General features: G+C 40.8%; 4 protein-coding genes across 5 annotated transcripts; 2 read left to right on the forward strand and 2 right to left on the reverse strand.

Annotated features, from left to right (window-relative positions):
• Nucleotides 1-195: 195 nt before the first annotated feature.
• On the reverse strand, nt 196-5,297 carry LOC122411681 (structural maintenance of chromosomes protein 2-like). The gene is made up of 6 exons (XM_043420674.1): nt 5,261-5,297; nt 1,296-1,438; nt 982-1,217; nt 780-843; nt 441-622; nt 196-356 (listed from the first exon to the last, which is right to left on the reverse strand). The coding sequence occupies exons 1-6, from the start codon at nt 5,280-5,282 to the stop codon at nt 236-238; spliced, it is 768 nt and encodes a 255-aa protein (XP_043276609.1). The 5' UTR covers nt 5,283-5,297; the 3' UTR covers nt 196-235.
• On the forward strand, nt 3,769-15,187 carry RhoL (Rho-like). 2 transcript variants are annotated; one of them, XM_043420675.1, is made up of 6 exons: nt 3,769-4,104; nt 12,510-12,757; nt 13,509-13,644; nt 13,988-14,102; nt 14,219-14,336; nt 14,581-15,187. In XM_043420675.1, exons 2-6 carry the CDS (start codon nt 12,733-12,735, stop codon nt 14,781-14,783), a joined length of 597 nt encoding a protein of 198 aa, XP_043276610.1. In that variant the 5' UTR covers nt 3,769-4,104; nt 12,510-12,732; the 3' UTR covers nt 14,784-15,187. The 2 variants fall into 2 exon arrangements, with proteins under 2 accessions (XP_043276610.1, XP_043276611.1); XM_043420676.1 differs by lacking the exon at nt 3,769-4,104 and adding an exon at nt 11,557-11,959.
• Nucleotides 15,183-16,724, reverse strand: Cbp20 (cap binding protein 20). Its single transcript, XM_043420677.1, has 3 exons — nt 16,489-16,724; nt 16,077-16,397; nt 15,183-15,791 (listed from the first exon to the last, which is right to left on the reverse strand). Exons 1-3 carry the CDS (start codon nt 16,543-16,545, stop codon nt 15,687-15,689), a joined length of 483 nt encoding a protein of 160 aa, XP_043276612.1. The 5' UTR covers nt 16,546-16,724; the 3' UTR covers nt 15,183-15,686.
• Nucleotides 16,725-16,832: 108 nt separating this feature from the next.
• LOC122411679 (adenylate kinase 8) lies at nt 16,833-21,818 on the forward strand. The gene is made up of 8 exons (XM_043420670.1): nt 16,833-17,256; nt 17,336-17,645; nt 17,747-17,916; nt 17,999-18,176; nt 18,307-18,431; nt 18,546-18,655; nt 18,724-18,865; nt 18,936-21,818. Exons 1-8 carry the CDS (start codon nt 16,969-16,971, stop codon nt 19,194-19,196), a joined length of 1,584 nt encoding a protein of 527 aa, XP_043276605.1. The 5' UTR covers nt 16,833-16,968; the 3' UTR covers nt 19,197-21,818.
• The last annotated feature ends 147 nt before the right edge of the window (nt 21,819-21,965 follow it).

Consider the following 21,965-nt stretch of genomic DNA (forward strand, 5'->3'; position numbering starts at 1 on the left):
ACTCGAAAAACCTAATTCTCTCCATGATCCGCCGTGGTTACGAAAAATTGCTAAATTCGATTAAATTTTGGGCGCCATAAATTTATCCATGAATATTCCCGCAATCGTGACGATATTTATTTTCAATTGAGTCACGCGGATCCTAATCTTGCAAAATAAAAATAAACCAATAATGGAGTCTCGTAAATCGTAATATATACTACAGGTTACCAAAGATTTATTTCGCTTATTTATATTAGATTGATTTATTTTGAAGATAGACGATCTCGTCAATTTTCTGTTTAACTTTTAGCTTCAAAACAGCGATATCGTTTTCAGCTGATTTCGTAGCACGAATTAAATCCGTCTTATCAGATCTGAAACGATTTTAAAAATAATCATTCATAAGAAAAGCAATGAAATGAAATGGGTATCATATAAATTCTCATGAAATAATTTACATTGCTTTCTTGGCATCATTTAAATACTTCAGTAGATTAGCTTGTTCATTTGTGCTGGAGTCAACCAATCCATACTTTACTCGCAAAGCTTCCATGTCTTTCTCGATATCGTTGATTTTATCCCGAATCGCACTGCAGTGTCGACGATATCCTTCAATCTCTTGCATCAGACAATTTGAACTCTGTATCACCAGTAAACAATGAAACGTTAACTATCAATCATAATGACTAAAACACAATGAAATCAATTCTAGTATTCTGTTAGAATTATACATTGTGGGGGTCGACGAACAAAAAAAAATATATTTTCAATTGTCGCTCTATAAATTAATTACTTACATATTCGAGGTGACCGTTGGTAAATAGGTTTGAATACTTTTGTGTTTCTTCTTCAAAATCTTTCCTGAAACATTATTTTATCTAAAAATAACATGGTCATGCTTCGATCAAGTCTCAAAGATTGATTTTGAAAAATGATTACTTTTATTGCTTCTATTTTTATTTCTTTGACCATTGTTGTTATAACTATGATGCTGCTTACCAGAATTGAGTAGCTTCTTGTTTATTCCGCGATTTATATGTTTCCAATTCATTGAGAGATTCGTGGCTCTCTTCAGATTTCGTGACAACTTCACCTTGAAGATCATTAATGTCGTCTCGCAATTTCTTCACTTCGAGTTCCAATTTCGAATTACGCCTACCCAAAGCTGCGTTTCGTATTCTCCATTTTCGTTTGGACTCCAGTGCGGCTTCAAGATTTTCCTTCAGTTTTGCATCCTGTAGCCAAAAAATCCCACGAATTCAATCGAGAATGAAGCTAACTTGAAAGAACCGTATTTTTATCTTCCTTCGTACCTCTTGTATTAACTCGTCAAGTGCTGTTCGCGTTGGGTTCTGGCTTCGGTTATCCTCCTGATTATTATCGTTGTTTTCGCGTTCAGCACCGATCGACGTGTTATTCTCCGTCGTTTCCTCCATCCCCAAAATGTTAAAGAAAACTTAAACAAAGATGACGTTTTTACTTCAATCGACTCAACGATTTTTGAACATGTAAACTCATTCTCACTGGCTCGACATGTTTTTCGAATTTAATGATAACCTTGTTTTTCGTAAAGTTGACATACACAAAACAGAACTATTAACTATTCTTAACCCCCGCGACCGATCGGTGGCGCCACTCGATCGCATCGCAAATTCTAAACAAAGAACTTTGTCTTTGTTTAGACAATTTTGCTCTGACATGGAGTCAAATGACTTATTGTGCTTCGTACATTCCGTTATCAACTTAGTTGAGCATCCCGCCAAAAAAATACGTAGAATTCATTAGTCGCAACTTTTTGTGATTTTTTGTGTCGAAAATGAACTTCGAGACCCCCAAATTGTGTTAGTTTGTGCATATATGTCTATATCTGAACTCTTTCGAGAATTCGGAAAGCTCAGTCATGTGTTATTCGGATGTGCAAAGAGCCTACACGAAACCGAGCAAAAACCCTCGAGCAAAAAAAGGTTAGCGTCCGTTAAAACAAACCCTTTCCGTAAGCAAGCGAAAAATGCAGCATGTGACGACGGAGAAGGACCGCACGATCAGTTCTCTTCTGAATCTCGTGTTATTCGCGTCCATTGTTTTCTTTTCGACTTTCATAAACAGACGAATGATCGACCTCAAGATGTAAAGAGTTGAATATTTTAGTACCGATAAAATGTTCCATCGACTATTATTTTCGTCTCAAAAGTTGAAACTTTCGGGTAAATTTGGATGTATATAGTCGAGAATGACGAATGACGTCGAGTGCAGAATATTGCTTTACTTTATAAATCCCTATAAGGTTTTCAGCTTTTTCTTTCGTTTTATCGGCCCATAATTCTGATATGAGTATAGAGCAGGAAGTTTTGAGCACTTGTGATACTAGCTGACCCTTGAGAAATTTATTTTCAACGGGCACTCGGAGCCACGCGTACCGTGCCGGCCACGAATAGGCTCATACGAAAATATTGTAATTCAACACGTGCAGATCTGTCTGAAAAAAAATGTCGCATAGTTTCGCGATTCGCCTTCGGTAATTCGATATTTTTATACCTTCAAAAAATAAATCTAACGCTAAATATTTTTTTCGAAATTCCACGATTTTTTGGTTCGCTTTGATGTGGGAAAGTTCATATAATTATTTTTTGCGTGAGCTCAAATTTTTTTCGAAATATTTTTGATCAAACGAGGCGTGAGGCATAACGAAAAAAAAGTTTTTCGAAGATTAGTTTCAACAAAGTCAGGGATAAAGTTTCAATCGAACTTTTCTCGACGTCTTAATTCGGGATCCCTCCTTAATACAAGGAACAATTCGCAATGAGAAAGCACGTGCGAAGGCTCCGAAGAAATCCTGGTGTTCAAAAATATCCGTCGCACCTGAAATCGCGATGCAAATCATAGCTATTGTACCATATCTGTCAAACAAACGATGCAAAGAGAAGCATGAAGGTGGTTGCGGGTATAAATATGAAAATTCCCTTGTAGTCGTCCAGACGATATCTGAGAACCTGCAGCGAAGTATTTGCGTCATCGATTGCACGGGAACACGCATAAAAAACGAACGAACGATTATAATCGAGTGACTCCTGGCGGAGACTCTGAGAATTGCGAGTTCCAAAGCCCTCGACCGACACGGGAATACACACTCAACGCACATATGTCTATGCATTTTTGTAACGAAAAAATAAAAAAACTCAAAATCATGGTTATTATTTACTAAGCTACGAAGAAAATATTTTGAACACCCCTCCATCGATAAATCATCGAGACCCGTTGGAAAAATGAGTCTGCTTCGACTCGGAACCACGAAATCATGTCTGCAGCGAGATTTCAACAAAATAACACACCTTTGAAATTTCTCGTTTCATAAACATCGGAATTCCGTAAATGGTAGCGGGAATTTGAGGAGGTTTTTGCAAAAATAAAATTCCATCACGTTTCCAAACTCACAAGAACAAAAGTTTTTTCCTGTCGATACGAAACGTTTCGAAAGTTTCGAAGGAAGATTAGGATGTGGCCACCAGACGTGCTGGAGAAGCGTCTGAGCCAGGCGTGGAGTTCCGGTCGCCAGCAAGGAGAAAAAATGTCAGGGCAGTGGGGAAAGGGAGAATAGCCCATCAGGGTGCGTGGGCTTTCCTCTTATGTGGTTATCCGCGTACGTGGGCCTTGTCGTTTGTGTACATGACCATCAGTAGTATATACGCACAACCGTTTTTCTCTCCGTAGTATCGCAAGCCTCGATGAGCCTCTCTCTATCGCGTGTCTCCCGTGCCATTAGCGGAGGCGCGAGTAAGCTAAGCTTCGTTTATTCAGTCGTCGTGCGTAACCCGTGCGGCTAGCACATACGCGTTTGCGTCACGGAACCGCGCTCACGTTGACATCACAGTTTTTAGGCTCGTCTTGTTATTTATTTTAATGTAAACTACAAGCACGACAATTTATGGTAAAACTTGTGCCGATCGGTGACTCAACGACGTTGATTCAATGCTCTTATAATATTTGTTTCAAACTTTTTAAAGTAGTGCACTTGAAAAGCATAAAACAAGTTTTTACGAACCGGCGTAGAAGGACTGAAATTCAACTCTTCGTTCGCGCGAACATACTTGCGCGTGTTTGTATACACTTTTCAACTTTTTAGCGGTAAGTCTTTTCAGCTTTTTTCCCAGTTTAGATCTGATTGAACAGTCCAAGAAATTTTTGTGTGTTCGATCAATGGCGATTGTTTTATCATTTTTGACATTTCATGGTAACTATTATGCTCCGATAACGCTCTTTTCAAGACGTAAGAATTGACACAGAATAGATAAGAAAAAACCATCGATTCGTAGCAATAAAAGAGCAAATTCGAGTTTTTTTTTAAGAAATAAGTTCAATACGTCGTTATCAGGCTCATTTTTTCATATTCGAATATCTTCGATTTACTATAACTAACACTCACATGTACACACGAGAATTCCCGAATTTGAATGACGATGTGTCAATGCAACTGCGATGAGTCAATGCCCTTGAACATTTGCAAGTATAATATGACGAGACAGGAAGAGTAATATTCAACATTTAACATTTTTTATGGCCATTGATCGACGAACACAAATTCGTGTTTCTCGTTCTTTTTTATCAAAAATTCGATGCTGAAAATATCAACTGACTTCGTAACACACTAAAATAAACCCTACGAGTCTTCCAACGTGAATATTTTTCTTTCGATTTTTTTTCACTTTTCTTCTGACACTTAATCGTTCTCCGTCTAACCGGATACACAGGTAATAGAAATATGCTGACATTGTTTCGCGATAGTAGTTTTAGAATGTTCTTTTCCCATCACTTCATCTGCACATTATTCTATGGATTTCCTCATCACAAAAATAACATTTGTGTTTGCCCAAAATGACGACAGCATCGATCGAGTCCTGATTTGTGCATGCACAGACGCAAGTTCGAAATTGAATTTTCTTCCGGAATATTTGACTCGCTCACATCGTAATCCTGACACTTGCAACGAAAACCGAAGGGATTTTTCTGATGGCCCGGTTCTATGTGAAGTATGACGCACGATATTGTCTATCACGTTGGTTTCGCTCATGGGGAAAATCCATCGAATAATCCACAATTTGAACAATGAGCGCAAATTCTAAGTATAAATTTGTGTGATTGCTCCACTCGTATCTTATATATCTGCGTTCTTATCGGACCGCAGTCTTCGTCGCTCTTTATTTTATTACGCGTGTACGTGTGTTTGCGTGTATATAGATCATTCTTTTCGTATTGAATTCTTTATTATCGTGAACATTCGTACCGCACACAGTGATAATGATCATTTTGGCAGGTACAGTAGAAAAGGGTATAGAGATTCGACTCTTTCCGATTGATTTCTTCCTCCTCGAGCATCGAATTTCTGGCGCCACTTTGTATCAGGGTGAATCGAGTCGTGGATCAATATATTTCGACATGAAATAAATTTGTTCTTTTTTGTACTCAATAGTTTGTACCCAGAAGCCAATCGAAGACGCGCTCAAAAATTTGGTCACTTTGTGCTTTCACTTCTATCACTTTTTCAACGAGTCTTCAGCGTGTGTATCTTTCGAGCGTGTTTCGTCGTCTCAGCATTTGAGGTTATGTGAGCTCGAACGCTCGCGCGTCGAGCAGTTTGTAGATGAGTTGGCGGTTAATTGTTTGCAAAGTCAATGACAACGAATGTCGAGAGAAAGTGGAATAATTTTATCTTTAAAATGAAAAAGTGGAATAAATTCGTGAATTTTATTAGTCAACTGGATAAAACGAAAGGGAAGAAGGTCCCGCGGAATGAGAAATGGGGGAAATGGTAAAAAAAGGAAGCCGCGTAATGGTGGATTCACATGGCTCGTTAGCGCGAATCGACTTCGGGGAAGAAAAAAGTGACGCGAATTATCATTTGAGTCTTAATTAAGCGGTTATACGAGAGAGTCTGCAACAAAGAATTCCGAGCCGGCCTCGGGTGAAAGAGAATGAAAGGCTTTATTCAATTTCCGGAAGAATTTCGTGACATTGTCGCCGGAACGACGTCCAATTTATGTGTGGCTGTGAAAAAGTACGTTACGCGAAGAATCTCACGCTACGCGCGTTGTTGAGAACATAAACGAAAATAAGTGTGTGTATCAACGACTGTTGAACAACGGGCACGAAGCACAGAAGACCACGCGTTAACGTAAATAATGCCCTTTTTGCTCAGCCAATCTACGACTTGAATTCTCTTCGCCACGGAACAGGACGGACAGCTGATAAAAGTGACCGCTGTTCGTTCTTGTGTTTTCCTTTTTTTCCTCGAACTCGCCACACTCCGCCGGGAGGATATGGCAACGCCTCTAACGCTATTCGTCGCGTATATTCATCTTGTTTAGCGTTTTCATCGCGACCATTTGTGCACTTTTTTTTCTCGGAAAATTTCGACGATATCGTCAAAGTTTTAGTTTTCACAGTATCGAAGTTCGCTTCCCTGGGACAAAGCGAACCAAGTTTTTTTTTGTGCCAATTTTGCGGTTTCCCGAATGCTTCCGAATTTCTTGGAAGAATTGGCATTTCTGTAGCTCAGCGCTGTGATCCGGTGGTGAGTCTCATCGAAAGGAAATGACAGTTCGTCGAATTCTCGTGTAAATTCAAGAAATCGCTGAACAAAATCAGGCATTATTGAAGCGTGACGAACACTGATTTTCTATGGAATTCCCTCATCCTCGTGAATCATCGGTCAACCGGCGATGGCACCATCAAACTGTCGACGAAAAGTTTGAAAAAACCGTTTTTTGACACTTGAGAGCCACTGGGCCGGAGACAATTCTGATTAGACGTCTGCCTTCAAGGCTAAATTCGATACTTTATATCTGTATACAAAATACAAATTATAATGCGTTGAGGATCCCCTTGGCAATATTTTCTGCGCGACACTCTTTCCATATCTACACTTCTCGATGCCCGTGAAACGTACCCCGCAGTTTATCATCTCCAGGAACTTTGGCAATCAGTTTCATTGGAACGTGGTACTTCGCAGAAAAATTCTCGATTCAAAGTGACAGAAACTGTGCCTAAAAATATGGAAAAATTTTTCGAAACTCTACGACGCTTTGTCCGCAGCAAATTGCACGTTCAGTTCGTCCAACTGTCACTGAATAAATGTCAAAATTTATGAAAAACTCAAAATAATCGATGTCGATCGTTTTCATGAACAAAAAGTCGCACGGTCATTCGCCCTCTCGATGAAAAAATCGTCAGAATCGATGGAGCTGCAAGCAACAGGATAAAAACGTTGGTCGAACTTATCGGAGATTTCGGCTTCGCCCGTGCGCTCATTATTCGCTTGTTTATGCTTTTTTCCTCCAACCAGGCTAAGAAATAAGAGGAAAAAGAAATGTCGTATAGAGGACAAGTTGGAGGGTGTGGTTGTGGCGTATAATGTACTGTAAACACAACGACACACCCTTAAACGTATATACGACCCACGTCGGAGCCACCCACATTGGCAGAGGTTACAAAAGTTCCTACAAACTCCTCCGTCTCTTATGTGTAATAAAGCATTATTCGTGGAGTGTACTAAGCGATGCTGGTTCGCGCGCGGTCTCTCGTCGCTCGTTTCTATTCAAAGGACTTTATTGACGGTGTCCCGAAAGTTGAAACTTTTGTTTCGCGCTTTCGAGCTGTCAAAAATCGGGAAAATTTTCACTGGTTCTATCACCATCGAAGGAGGATTCGAAGCAAATTTTCATTTCGAAATGTTTCATGATGTAGAAGCGGTGAAACTTTAAAATATCGCTGAATCAAAAAGTTTCGTGTCAGCTTTTCGAAAAATGCCTTAAAAGCGAGCTTCCCTAGGCAGTTTTCAAGGAATTTGAATTCGAATGAAGGAGAAACGTTGGGAGAAAAGGTTCCATTCATTTTTCGATCCCTTGGCCCATTAATCGGATTTTGAAAGGACAGGAAGTTTCTTTTTTTCTCACGAAACGATTACTGTCAATCGATGCAAATCGATCCCTCAATATTCGAGGCTCCCTAACGAGGCGAACTTTCGAAAATTTGGAGATAAAACGCCCCGGAATTCTATTACTGTTCGCGGAGCGCTCCGGTACGACTTCGTCACACCTTGTCGATCGAGCCGTCGATGTTACGCGCCCGGTTCGATGCAGCGTCGAGTTGTTTTTCTGTCGTTTAGAAAAATAAGCTCGAAATCGCAGAGGCGTACAGCAATAAAGTATCGTCTCGTTGAGGCCCTCGCACTTCCGGTTTCGATGCGCCTTGCTAGTTGTTTCATGCGGTAAACTCGAATCGAGGATAATCGAGTCGAGCTTCGTGATTCCCGAGATAGGGAGGAGGCATCCGCGGAAATTTTTCCCGGATTTCGGTTCAAACGTTTTCGGAAACTCAGATGCGAAAATTCAGTCGTTGAAACGCCTTCAGGCTTCGAAAAGGAAGAGTCGAAAGATAAAAATGAAAGGCAGTCGTTAAGGAGCCATTTGGACGGAATCGTTCAACTAGAAACAAAAAAAACTCTCAACGTTCGAAGCTTCCGGATTTCCCTTGAATAATTTCCCTCTTCGTAATTCATTATCCGGGTGCTTTGAAAATAAGGAACGAAACAATCACCAGGGAAAATGACCTCGTGAGGCATCCCCGAAATATTCGAGCAGTCGTTGCTTTCGAATGGGAAATACAAATAGATTTACGCGCACGTTTCACCCATAGAGCGACGAAGCTCGCTCGTCGTGAGCACCTGCGATCTGTCCCAGGAATGTCAACATCGCCAGACAAACCTGACAGAAACCAGTTTCGTAAACATCAGATGCTTCGATAGGGTAGAAAAAACTTGTCGGTCGTTTCAATCAATTTATTCCCATTTTTTCGTCGATCATTTGCACTTTTGTCCATGGAAATATTAAACAGTCGAGAGAATTCGCTCTCTCGACTCTGTTTAAGGAGTTTTTTCGGTACAGGCGATAATACAATCTCTTGCCATGCTAAACCATGCTAAAGACATAAAAAATTTCAAAAAGTTGAGAATTTTATAAAATTTGATCAACATATTCTTTAGTGCCAAATTCGACAATACAAATTTTTTAAGATTTTTTCACGTATATAAGCATAGCGTTTTATTCGATAACTGTTCAGAAGAAAATTTTGAAAAAAATTGTCTTTTCGCACTTGATGTCGAATTATTTAGACTTTTGTACCATACATCGTTGATTGAAAAAAAATGATAATTTTCAATATGAGAACACAGAACACATTGAATGGTTGAGCGCTGGAAGGAATGGGCCGCGTGTACACGATCGTGGAGCGAGCTCTGAAAAGCATGTGTGAAGAGACTCGTTGTTTTCATTGGTCCGAACAAAGTCATCGATAGTCGAGGAGGATAACTCGCGCGAGCTAGAAAAGCTGCTGGTTGAAAACCAAAGGGTCGTAAAGAAGGTTTGAAACTCGATAAAAAGACGAAGTGAGCTGGTAAAGACGGTCGTCTGACGCAGCGTCTAAAAAAACTCGGTAGCCGGCTTTATCGTCGTGCTGTTATGATGTCACTGCGATCCGTTCGACCAGCAAGATGCATCGAATTTCCGTGTGCATCAGCGCGTTCGTGTGGGATCGAAGGATAAATAAAATCGAAATAAAATCTACCGGAGCAGTCATAAAACGATATCGGCACGTTTCAAAGCGCTCTCGAAAGAACTCTCGACTCAAAATTGTCTACTTTTTGAGGACGAAATACAAATTTGCATGGAAATGTATTCGAAGAAGCAAAAAGTGCTTTTCGATTTAAAAAAACCGTTGAATTGTGAAAATTCACTCAAAAGTTACCACAGAAACGTGAAGAATGTGATATGGACAAGCGGAAAAGTCCGAGGGACGGGACATTTGAGTGGTTAATGACCCCCGAGATAGGAACGCCTCGAGTACGTGGGTGGTTGGTTGGACGACGCCGGTTTTGCTCGCGTTCGTCACACAAATTAGGAAACGCATAACTCTCGCTTTCCCTACACCATTCCTCCTCGCTTTCTCTTCGTCTTTTACACTCCTCGTACGCGTGTTTTAATTAAACAATTGCTCGAACGGTGAATGACACGAGAAATAATATCATTCGTAGCGTAGATACGCGTACGAGAGTCCGCGCACGCACCACGCAGAAATACACTCACGTTAAAAATAAGAAGAACAAAAACTCGGCCTGACCTCTCGAACGCATCGAGTCCCGTTCGAAACGAATAAAACAGTCCGATAAATAGTAAATCTTGGCAATAACAAGTTAATGAAACACTTTTAAATAAATAAAAATTCAAAAAAATAAACTAATTTTGAAAGAAATACTCTGAATATACGAAACCAGATCCAATTCGCCATGTCAATCTCGATGCATCAGGAATTAAATAAATCGACGCTATTATTTAATAATTAAGGAGGTTGAAGCGTATCTGATGTTAAAACTATTTTCCAACTTTGCACATAAAAATTTTTTAAACAGAAAGCTTAAGACAGTATTAAACTTCTGGCGGGATATGCCGATGATTCACCGTCGTGAAATTGAGATATATTTATTGTTGAAGTTTGCTATTTTTTCAAAGCTTCCATAAGAGCCCATGTTTAACCTTGTCATTTTCGACAATGAATATCTCGATTACCAGGCGGTCTAACCTCTCCAAATTTTTCACACATAATTAAGCGCTGTTCAAGAAGATTCACGTAAATTTTCAATTCGTTATTTTGGAATAATAAAATCTAATGTATTTTTCGTATGACGTCCTATATATATATCGCTTCAACTTCCTTAAAAACGCTTATCTTCGAAGCCAGCGAAATTGAGACGAGACCTCGGGGCCACCCGGTATAAAAGTTGGGACGACGTGATCCCTCGTGAAACTCCACCCTCGTAAATAGTTATGAGATATATGTGTGTACAGCGAGGACGCAGCGTTTGTCTATCGCCACATGCAATGGCTGAAGTACTAATTAGCTTGACCCTCGGTGTGACCCTTTGCCGGTCTCGTCTCATTCACGACTCGCGCAGGCTCCACGTCTTCTTCGATCCCCATAAACGAGTATTATTTATTTCGTATCTATTCGGTAAACAATAACCTCGGCTCTGTGTCGTATCGAAGCGCGGGGGGGGGGGGGGGGGGTTACGAGTTACGCAAAACGGATGAAGCTTGCAGCGGTTCGAACATCGAGGCCACCGATCACGACTCTTCGCTCGCTTTCAACTCGCGGTAGTACGAACGACGCTACTCTTCGCTCGGTATCGTTGTTTGTATTATACATCCGATACAGTAGCCACACACCGAATGGAACCGTCAACGTACCTAAATATACGCGGTTACGTTCCTCGAGATATTGGCGACAGTGAGTGAGCGCGTGCCTTCGGAACCGTTTCATCTATTGCAGCCTCGTATCGTCTCCCGCACGTGCGATCCATCATCGGGAAAATTCTCTCCCTCTCCCCGAATCCACTCCGCTAATCGTCGCTTACAGTCGGATTTCCTTAACGACCAAACAGAAAATTCATTCTTTTTGTATTTTTTGCCAAAATTTTATTCACACGGTACTGTCGAACGGGGGAATTGGGATAAAATATTGAGATTAATGGCTGGACGAGATTAGAGTTTTTGGGAATTTATTTCCACTCGAAAAACTTCGATTTCTTTGGGATTCTGCACTCGACATCTCCGTTCGTCATTATTTTGTGACAAATCACGCGTTTATCGTGAAACTTCCGGAATCCGCTTGAAAAAACTGTCGAAATTCGATGCTCGTCCGATTCGGCTCGAACTCGCCGTAGAATTTTCGAGGACTGCGACTGTAATGTGGGATCGGCCACGTCTCGGTTGAGAAAACGATAGCGCACGTATTCCTTAGTAGCATCTTGCAGTCGAGCTCGCCAGAACATCATCGTAGACAGTGGAAAAAATACCTCCTCGTTACGTCGATCGTCAAACGTTGCCAAGTGGCGATGATAATTCGCAAGGACTCTCTCGACCTGGTCTTGGGTGTACGTGTGTTTATAAATACGCAGACGATGTTTGTATACGCGCAGAAATGAATGACCTGAAATATATTCCCATAAAAATCGATATCGAATTCTATGCAAGATTTTTTATGATTATTCTAGTTTTCGACGAAAATTCAAAGTCGAAGGCTCAGCAACAGAGAATAATAAATTTTCGTTATTTGCACTCTCATAAAAACCGACGTTGATTGACTTTTTTTTTCTCTCAATTTCTTATTTTTTTATCGATCAAGGTCTTCAATCAGTTTTGAAGAGTCAATTTAGAGACATTTTCAAGAAACGTTCGAGTTTGTCTTCTCTTTTCGATTAAAAAGCAGAAGTATTGTTTCGCCCACGCACTACGGAAGAATGTCGTATCAGAAAGGATAAAATATACGACGATAATGCATTATCATCGCTTATCAGCTCTCCCTTTCTCTTTGTGTACGAGTCAGTTGAGCGCACAGGCCTCTGCCGCTTGAGGGGATTCATTTAATTTATATTTTCTTCTTGCTCGCATATTTTATTATTAATTTCGTTTTATTTACTTTAGGTATGCGAACGATGTAGTTTGGACTCGACTACTGAAACGCGACGAATAACACGAGAGAATTCTCCTCTCGTGAGACAAACGAGCTTCCGATCGTATACAACGACCGGAAAAACAAAACGTTTTTTTTTCTCGTCGAACGACCCGTTGATCGAACGCGGGGACTTGAATAACGCAAACACTGCCGATCAGTGAAGAGCTACAAAAGCTCTTTTGACCCGGTCTCATGTGCGTCGGAAAAGGAAAAAAAGGTGAGCTCGATTTTGGAAATGTATTTTTTTTAAATAATTACTCAAAACTTATCGTCGTTTTGAATTTGACTCGTTAAAACTGCCGATTTTCGATCTACTCTGCCAACGTTCAAATTGAGAAATAAGTTGAAATTTGTAACTATGCTAAAGACACTGAAAAGCGATCCGAAATGGGCGAAAAGTATGCGCTCTCGCTTTATAGTATCATCATGGGAATGCAGCTACTCAAGACGTGGCTTCATTGTTATGCGATTCAGGGAGATCGACTCGACCAACTAGCATCGGGGCAGGCCTTGGCTTGCCTTGGCTCGCCGTCGTTATGTCAATGATCGTTGTCCTCTTATAGCACCGGTCGCCGGATGCGATTATCGACTCCTTTTTAGCCCAAAGAAAACGATACGAATCTACGGACATTCGGCTTCGAATGATTGGAATCGAATATACATTTGGATTTTCGTTTTTTTCCTAAATCCATACTTTTCGAAAAAGATTGAGTTTTGGGCTTGGAAAATCATAAATTGTAAAACTATAAAAATATCGATTTATGGAATTTCGCCGATGCTTCGATTCTACTTTTAACAGTGAATATTTTCTTCAATCTGAGAAACTGTTAACAAAAAGTAAAAGAACAAATTTTCACCAACGTCAGAAAAACGATTCGTGGCTTTGGTGTCTCGAAAAAGATTTTTTTTATCGTTTTTTTTCTGTGTCTTTGTATGATTTTAATTGCATGTTCCCTCGGTGCATTTAGTTGCGGAACAAGACAATATGACGTCTCGGATCAGACCGTTAAAGATCACTGCTGTGGGTGATGGAATGGTTGGAAAAACGTGCATGCTCATCACGTACGCCTCGAACAAATTTCCAGTTGAATACGTACCGACAGTGTGAGTATCATCAACTCATGAGAAAATAAAGTGACCCACATTTAACTGTTTTTTTTTTTTTTTGTGAGAACGCAACTGAATCGAAGTTTTATCAATCTCTTTTTTGTGGCATGAGCGGAAAGCGTTAAAAGTATTTCAATAAATTCAAGCATCTTTATTGCTAAAAAAATAAAACTGAAAATAATTGGAAAGGAAATACAAACAAAAACAAATGAATTTTTGAATAATAAATGTTCGTCCTATTTTTGATGAATCAGGAGATTGAAAAATACTATTCTGTAGATTAGCTGCTCAAAAAAATGTGCTCATTGTCATTCAAAGTGTTTCTTTTGCTTGTGCACAGGTTCGACAACTATGCGGGCATTATTTGGGTCGACGGTCAACAATTTAATTTAACCCTGTGGGACACTGCTGGACAGGAAGATTACGAACGACTTCGACCACTTTCGTATCCAAACGTGAGCTCGAAATAACAGTTATTTATATAAATGTACAAAGTCTCGAAGAAGAAAAACGTGACCGTGAAGGCATCATTGGATTTTCTTGACTAATATCGATTCATTTTTCCTTACAGACGGATTGCTTCCTGCTGTGTTTCTCAGTGAATTCCAGAAGCTCTTACGAGAATGTTGCGAGCAAATGGCATCCGGAAATCAAATTCCACTGTCCGAACGTGCCGATCGTCCTCGTTGGTGAGATTCCACGATTGTGTTTACAAAACGAATCAATAACGCTACACAATTATACTGGAAATATAACTTTACGCTTAAGAAAATCAGTTTCGACATGACTCGCGAGATGGAGTTTTCAAATCTCGTTGGAATATCAGAAATTATTGAGGCAAAAAGTGACACAGTCGAGAGTATGATTTTCACGACTTGACCGAGTGAAAATGATCATAAGAATTGGCTGAACTTGTAATTTTTTTTGTTAAAGGTACGAAAGGAGACTTAAGAAGCGACGAAAGCGTGGACGTGATAACGATGCGAGATTGCAAGAAAATGCGGGACAAAATCCGAGCTTCGAAGTACGTCGAGTGTTCAGCTATGAAGCAAGAAGGTCTCGAGGAAGTTTTCGTCGAAGCGATAAGAGCGGTACTCAAGAAGCCATCGTCGAGAAAGTTGTGCTGCATTCTGTGATAAGGACGATTCCAGGATGACTATTATCGTTCCAGTTTTTTTTCTTTTTTTTTCTTCATTTTTCATTCGGTGTGAAAGAAAAACGATATGAACGTTGATCGAATTATTCGAGAGCATTTTGTAACCAAAGACTTATCGCGTAGTTCTTTTTCCAATAATAAGTAAGCTAGCTCTGTAAATATTTAAAACTCTTTTTACTCTCATTCATTTTAGTATATTTAGTCATCGGAGTTTTTTTCTCTAATGACGAATGTGGACTGCCCGAAAGAAAAAGCGTGAAATGAAGCAGATGGAATAATTCAAAATAGAAATATATTTGTACTCACGATTCGTGAGAAATCTTCGAAACTCAAATTTTAAAACTTTTTTGAAGAAAAAGAAATAAATGTTCAAATATTCTTGGATTTTTTTACTTAGTTTATTTCGAACGAATGTTTTGTTGTTTTTATAATATACGAACAATGCGCGGTGTGTTACAAATCATTTGTAGATACGAAATCCGTGCGGTCAATTTTGCACGTTTTGGATCTCTCGTGCATCCATTTTTTCGAATTTCTTTATTGTTTTTTTTAATCAGTCATTTATCCCGCACCGCTTCGTATAAAACACAAGATTTATGGAATTATTGTACTGTTTGAAAATATCAATGTATATATTCAATGATAGTAAATGATTCAAACGAACCAATGGAAATTTATTCCCGATACGAGTAATAAACGTATTTCGATAAGTCGTAATATGCCTTAATGAATAGGGAGAGTTTAACGCACAACTCCTGTACAACGAACGAAACCATGATAGATAGAAGTGAGTTGAATGGCTGGAGGTTTGAATCAAGATCAATTCTGTTCTAACCCACAATTCAAGTCATTTAAATTAAATTCGAATGAACCGTTAGCATATTCACATAGAAAAAGCACTGCTGTCGAGCGGTGCCACTTTTTGCTGTATTATCTTTCCATATCCACCCCGACCACTGTCAAAATCGGATCTGTATTCGTCTCTCACCTGTGAAACAAAAAACAATCGAAATGTTAATTCGAGTTCGAGCTTTTTTCTGCCCTAACCCTTCATCCAATGGCCAAATATCAATAAATAATTCAGTATTCATTTATTTCTATGTCAACGAGACCCCATTTCCAAGGAGATCACCCATTTTTGTTTGATGGAATGGTAACAATGTATCCAGGAGGAAAAAATTTGGTCGATGAATAGTGGAGAAGTGAAATAATATATGAATTCTGTTGGTAAGTGACAGATTTATGATTCTGTTTTGAATTCAGTGATGCTTACTTGACCGCCAGTTTTTCCACGTCCATATTGTCTGCCCTCGATGAATCCAGCGTCCCAATCGGTTCTGATTATTCTATCGTCAAGACGTGTACCATTGACGTAACGCATACAATTTTCTCCATCCGCTCTCTGATAGTACTCGACAAAACAAAAACCGCAAGGAGTTTTCTTGTACTTGTCTAATCCCATGATGATTCTTTTGATGTCACCGCATTTCGAGAACAATTCGTAGATTTGTTCTTCTGTTGTGTAGAATGAAAGATTCCCGATGTAGAGAGTCGTCGAATTTCGCAAAAGTCTATCTTGTTCTGCACGAGAACCCTGTAATTGAAATGAATTTTCGTTGTAAATAATACGAATAACGATGATTTTGATTCGCGAATTTGTTTAGCAGTTAACAGTTTCAACTAACCTTAAAATGTTGATCGCGGTAGGAGCTCAATTCAACCGAAGGCGACGTAATCGACATTTTTCACGTATGTATACAGATATACTTCAGTACATAACACAAATAATAAAAAAAAAAAGTCAAATATCGTCGAACGTGAATAAATTATGCGTATGTATCAATATTCGTTGGTACTTCGGAGAAGAAAAATTCTTGTGATTACTGCCCAACGGAGACCATGGAAACTGAATTACTCGATGCGATTTAAAGTGACCATCAACAGTCAGTCGAGTCGAAATCACCACTACATATGTTTCAGATGAGAAAATATGGCGACAGAGGACGCCATCGACTAGTTTCAGCGGGCGTTTTGGACCATATATATACGTATGTCGTACGGTCGTACGTCACTGTGTGCCGTATTCAACGAGGCTAAGGAGGCTAACTTTGCATTAGCAATAACCCAATTCGCAAAATAGATTTACAGTACTGCACGCTTGCGTTATGATTGGAAGTATTTTGAAATCAATCTTCGTTTTTTATTTATTAGATTTGATCAATAACTTTTGTGAATTTGAATTGAATTGCTATAATCGCGTTCTTTTTCAATGGAGATGTTTTTCGCAATGTTTCATTAGACAGCTGGTTTTCGGCTTGTTTGACATTCGACGTCTGTCAAGTGTAACGTATAAAAGAATGTTGGGATCTGTAGATGCAACAAAGAGACCTCTCAAAATTCCTGCGAAATTCGTGCCTTACATGGAAAAGCACAGAATTTATGAGTTGTTTCACGTTCGTTTAACACGTTTAATAATTAATGAAAATCGTAAATTGGTGGGAAAAACAACAATTCATAAAATCTTCGATTCAGGAGCTCGCCACAGGATTGATAATCCAACAACCCTCGGATCCGATCCTTTACTTGAAACAGAGCTTGAGACTGGCGTCAAAGAAACGTGATCTTCCACGATTGATTCTTCTCGGTGAACCGTATTCAAAAATACTCGCTTTGGCTAGTATCCTCCAAACAAAATTAGGATTGAAGCTTATTACGCTCTCAGACGTGCAAAAAGTGACTCCCGCAATTGAGGAAGAAAATCTTAGCGAGGAAGACATTGTCAGGAATCTGAGCGTTATCCTGAAAGAGTTCGCGATCGATTTCACCGGTTGGATTCTCGTCGGTGAGTTCGTTTTCAAATCAATTTTTTTAATTTTTTTTATTTTCCGAAAAGTGTAGATTCAGAGCGACAATTCTAAAAACAAACGTTCCGCCTTGATGAAGGTCTGCCAAGAACGAGGAGAGAAGGTCGAGCGATTCAGCGTGCCGGCGTAATACCGACGCACGTTCTGGAAATCCTAACCTCACCACAAAAGCCATGTGCGAAGCCAGAAAGTTCTGGAAACGAGAGTCACTTTCGGGGCTTGAGGGAGCTGTACAAGAATTCGTTGATCGTAAGCAAACAACACGAAATTCCCAACTGGGTTACCACATTCGTGAAATACAATTTTCCTGGCACGTTTACTACGCTCTCAGAAAGTGGAGACCGGCGATAGGGACGCGAACGCTCTTGCCGAAGCTTGTGCAACGATGGCAAAGAAAAAAAAGCATTGCGGCGCTCCCTGCTTGTTTCGTGTCGCCCTCATCGGGCCTCGAGGTTCCGGCTGTCGCAGCGTCGCGAATTATCTTTCGCACAGATTTAAACTCGTCCACGGTAAGTTCCAATCGAACCATGAGAAATTCGAATACGACCAAATCGAACCAAATTTCATAACGAAAAACAGCGAACGAATGGGAATCTATTGACGATGCAAATAATTATCGAAAATATTGTTTTATTACAGTCGACTTTGACCGAATTTTGGAGCAAACGCGATTGCAGGAAAACTGTTTCGGGCGAGCTCTGAGAGAGATCGAGTATCGGTGGGGCAAGCGGCCTAAGCCCGACGTCAGAATCCGCGTCGTTATGGTACGCGCACTTATAATAACTATTATTATTAAACATTGACAGTGACGATTGAAAAATCGAAAATAATAAAATTACAGCACGAATTTAATCATTAATTTTTGTTCATATCTCAAGAAATATTTGCTTGGTCCGGAGTGCACGAAACGAGGATGGGTTCTGACGGGCTACCCGACGACGGTCGAAGATTTCAAGCTCTTGGACGCGTCGGACACGCCTCCAAACAGGTGCACCAAAAGCGTTTGATCGAATCAATAAAAACTCGAAATTCTTAACGAAATGCTGCATCGAATAGGGTGATTTTTGTCAACCTGAGTAAAACGACACTGCGAGAAAGAATAATGAGCCGTTCGGATGAGGCTGCGACGAGCAACAGTGAGTATTCCCAAGAAAAGGAGCTTTTCATCACCGATGATGAAGGGACTGTGCAGAGTGAGGTAAAAAATGAAAAATTTCAGTTTCCAACCAAGTGAGAATCGCACTCAATGTTTTCATCGATTTTCACAGATCGAGGAGTACGCGAAAAACGTGACCGCTTTGAAGGCGTACGTGGGAGCGTCCGGCTCGGAAGTGGACGGAGACGTGGGAGAAAGAAATCTCGGGGAGAGAGTTGAAGCTTGTCTGATGAGGCCAGCGCCCTCGGCGCCACCGCGAGTAGGAAAATCGCGGAATAAACTCGAGCCGATCGAATTCGAACCCGACGACGAGCCCGACCATCGGGCGCTCGATCGACTCCGCGGAACGGAATCGATTTTGTCATTCTTCTAAAACACAATCTCGATTCTCAAACTTGACGATTTTTGAGGCCAACCGTAGCTTTTCGTTTTCTAAAATAAACCGATAAATTGACGATCGGTACCGACGTCGAGTGGGATTGGAAGCGAATGAAAGCGAAGTTTGACGTTTGAATAAATTCCCCTCGGTGAACGATCGAAGGAAAGCACTCTGCTGCCCCGCTAAGGGCACTCGATGTATTTCGAGGGGTTGCTTGGCTCGAGCCTCGAAGTTTTCCTGTGCACAGGGAAGGGAGAGGGAGCATGGGGTTCGAGGGGTTGATAGGACCGAATGGGTTCGACCTCCTCGTACTTTCTGGGCTCCTGACCAACGAAGCATCTCGTTGTCGCAACGTCACGTTACGTAATCAGTCGTAGAAGATCATACGCGCATGAATCTCGTGAGGCGTCGTCCCCTCGGAAGTCTCGGTGACGAATCGCGAGCTTTTTTTCATGCGTCCACAAACGTATTGGGAGAAATACAGCGATACAGCGCGCATCAAAACTTAGATATGAGAAACAACAAGGCTGCGCCGAATTGAGGACACGGTCGAGCCCATTCACTCGGAGGTGGTTTTTCTACACGCAACTCGAACGATACATCGAGCTTTCGCGGGGTTGAAAGAACGCGGAAAACATAGGAGCCATGGAAGTTGGCGACACGACTATACCCACCCTCGAAATCAACCCCTTGCTCCTTACTGCGATCCCCATTTCTCCAATTTATTGTATATTTATATATATTATTATATAGATTACATGTATCTTGTGTTGTAGCACACACGCGGTTCCCAGGTCAGCTGGACTCGAACATGTGCGTCTGAGCATAACTCGGGGGCGTGGACTCGGGACTTTGGGAAGAATTCAACGTCCGAGGCGTTCCACGTGTTCGAAATTGGACGAGTGTTGATTACATTTTTCAAAATCGAGCCTCGTCGATGAGCTTTTTTGACGGAAAAGAAGTTTTGACACTCGTGGATTCATTTTGGGTGGGGGCGGATGAGAGGAGTCGAAAAATTGGATGAATATCATTCTAAGGAATAATCGTCAGGGGCTTGAGTCGGCGATTTTTTTCGTCGAGTCAGAAATTTTGTTAATTCGGACACTAATTTGTTGGCCCGAAAAAGGTTTCTGGCGAAAAGGTCGCTGGATCAACAGAGGTTTTGCTGAATTGAGTGTAATTTTTTGTCACGATTCGTCGGCCCGACAGAAAATTCTGTTGACTCGGCAAATTTTTTCGTTTTTATGTATATTTTTTTTCTGTCACATTTTATACATGGAATGGACAGACGCGCAGGAGAAAAGTTGGTAAACCGACAGCGGAAAGAATTCGTGTGTTTCGGAACGTGAAATTCCGTGTACTCGTGATAAATTTGCCTGCGAGTCGAAGTAGATCGGAAGGCGGGATGAGTTAACCACGAATAGACTGTAGCGTGGCGAATTCTCGCCTACGCTAATGCCCGTAATTGCCTCAAACGCGAAGCATATTTCCGGATCAAGGGCACATGAAACGGAGAAGGTTCGTTGGCAGGCTCTCGCAGGATAGGGTCGAGGCGATCCTGCGCAAAAGGACGAACTTCGACCCCCGGCTCGTCTGCGAATGTCCAAGGGGTTATTGCTACGCGCGGTGGATCGTCTCCCAGGGGAAGGGCGTTTTCCTTCTTCCTACCAACCCCGAAGATTCACCCTCCGATTAACAGGGACCCAGAGTTCGAATTTTCATCCTACGAAACACCTCAAGACGCACGTGGCGTCTTGGCGATCAGGATCCCATGAGTTTTGAGAAAATGCCAACTTCTCCCTCGTCCTGAACTCGAACGAGGTCACACTTTAATAGAAAATCCACAAAACTTACAAAAACGAACGTTCTGCAACGGGCAACTTCAAAAAGACTTTTTTTTTTTTTTTTGTTAAATCCTAATCAATCGAGGAACAAAACATTCTGATCGAGCTCTCGAAAAATCGTTTGCCCCAACCGATCGTTTCCTGACCCCCCTCATCAATGTTGAAGGACCCAAAAAATCTGACAGACCAACAAGAATGAAAAGCTGGTGCCAGACATTCGCCTTCCCTGTTTCCTCTCATCCTGGACCAGTTGCCGGATCTACAAACAGGACTCTGATCGAACACTGTGTCAGAGTTACCGGATGAAAACAGGAAGTCCGATCTTAGGGTAGTAGAGGCCAAGGGAGGTCGGTTGGGAGGTCCAGGATCTTCGTGTCTCTAATTAAATCAGCTTGGCCTGGATGGTCTTATGCACGGAGAAAACGGGCTCGTTTTGTATAGTGAGGAATATATTATTTTTCAAGAATCTTCAAAGTATTTAACCATCGATTACAAAGAGCATAGTTTTTTTTTTGATTTTCCTATTTTTCCTCCCTTGAATTCTAAACTGTTTTATGTAGATAGCAAAAAGTGTGATGCACGTGATAACTATATTTCGTTTTGTTTTCGAGTGTTATTCCTCATGTCAGACCAGCACTTACCGATGAGTGGAAATGTATTGTAAATAACAAATTTGTGGTGAATTTAAAATCTAGCGCCAAGCGCACATAGGTAGGGACAGTCGACTGACCACCGTTTACCCCCTCTTAATTGTAGAAATTTAGGGAGATCGTCTCGCTCAAGTAGTTGGTTGTCTCTGGGCTAGCCACAAGCATATACGAAAATAATAAAGTTATCATATCCATATTGTCTCCTGTCTCTTTTCTTGGCCATCCACGCATCTAACGACAAGATAAGTACATGGGTTTTTTGGTTCGAA

This window comes from Venturia canescens, chromosome 5, assembly GCF_019457755.1.
Source record: "Venturia canescens isolate UGA chromosome 5, ASM1945775v1, whole genome shotgun sequence".
Taxonomy (NCBI): Eukaryota; Metazoa; Arthropoda; class Insecta; order Hymenoptera; family Ichneumonidae; genus Venturia; species Venturia canescens.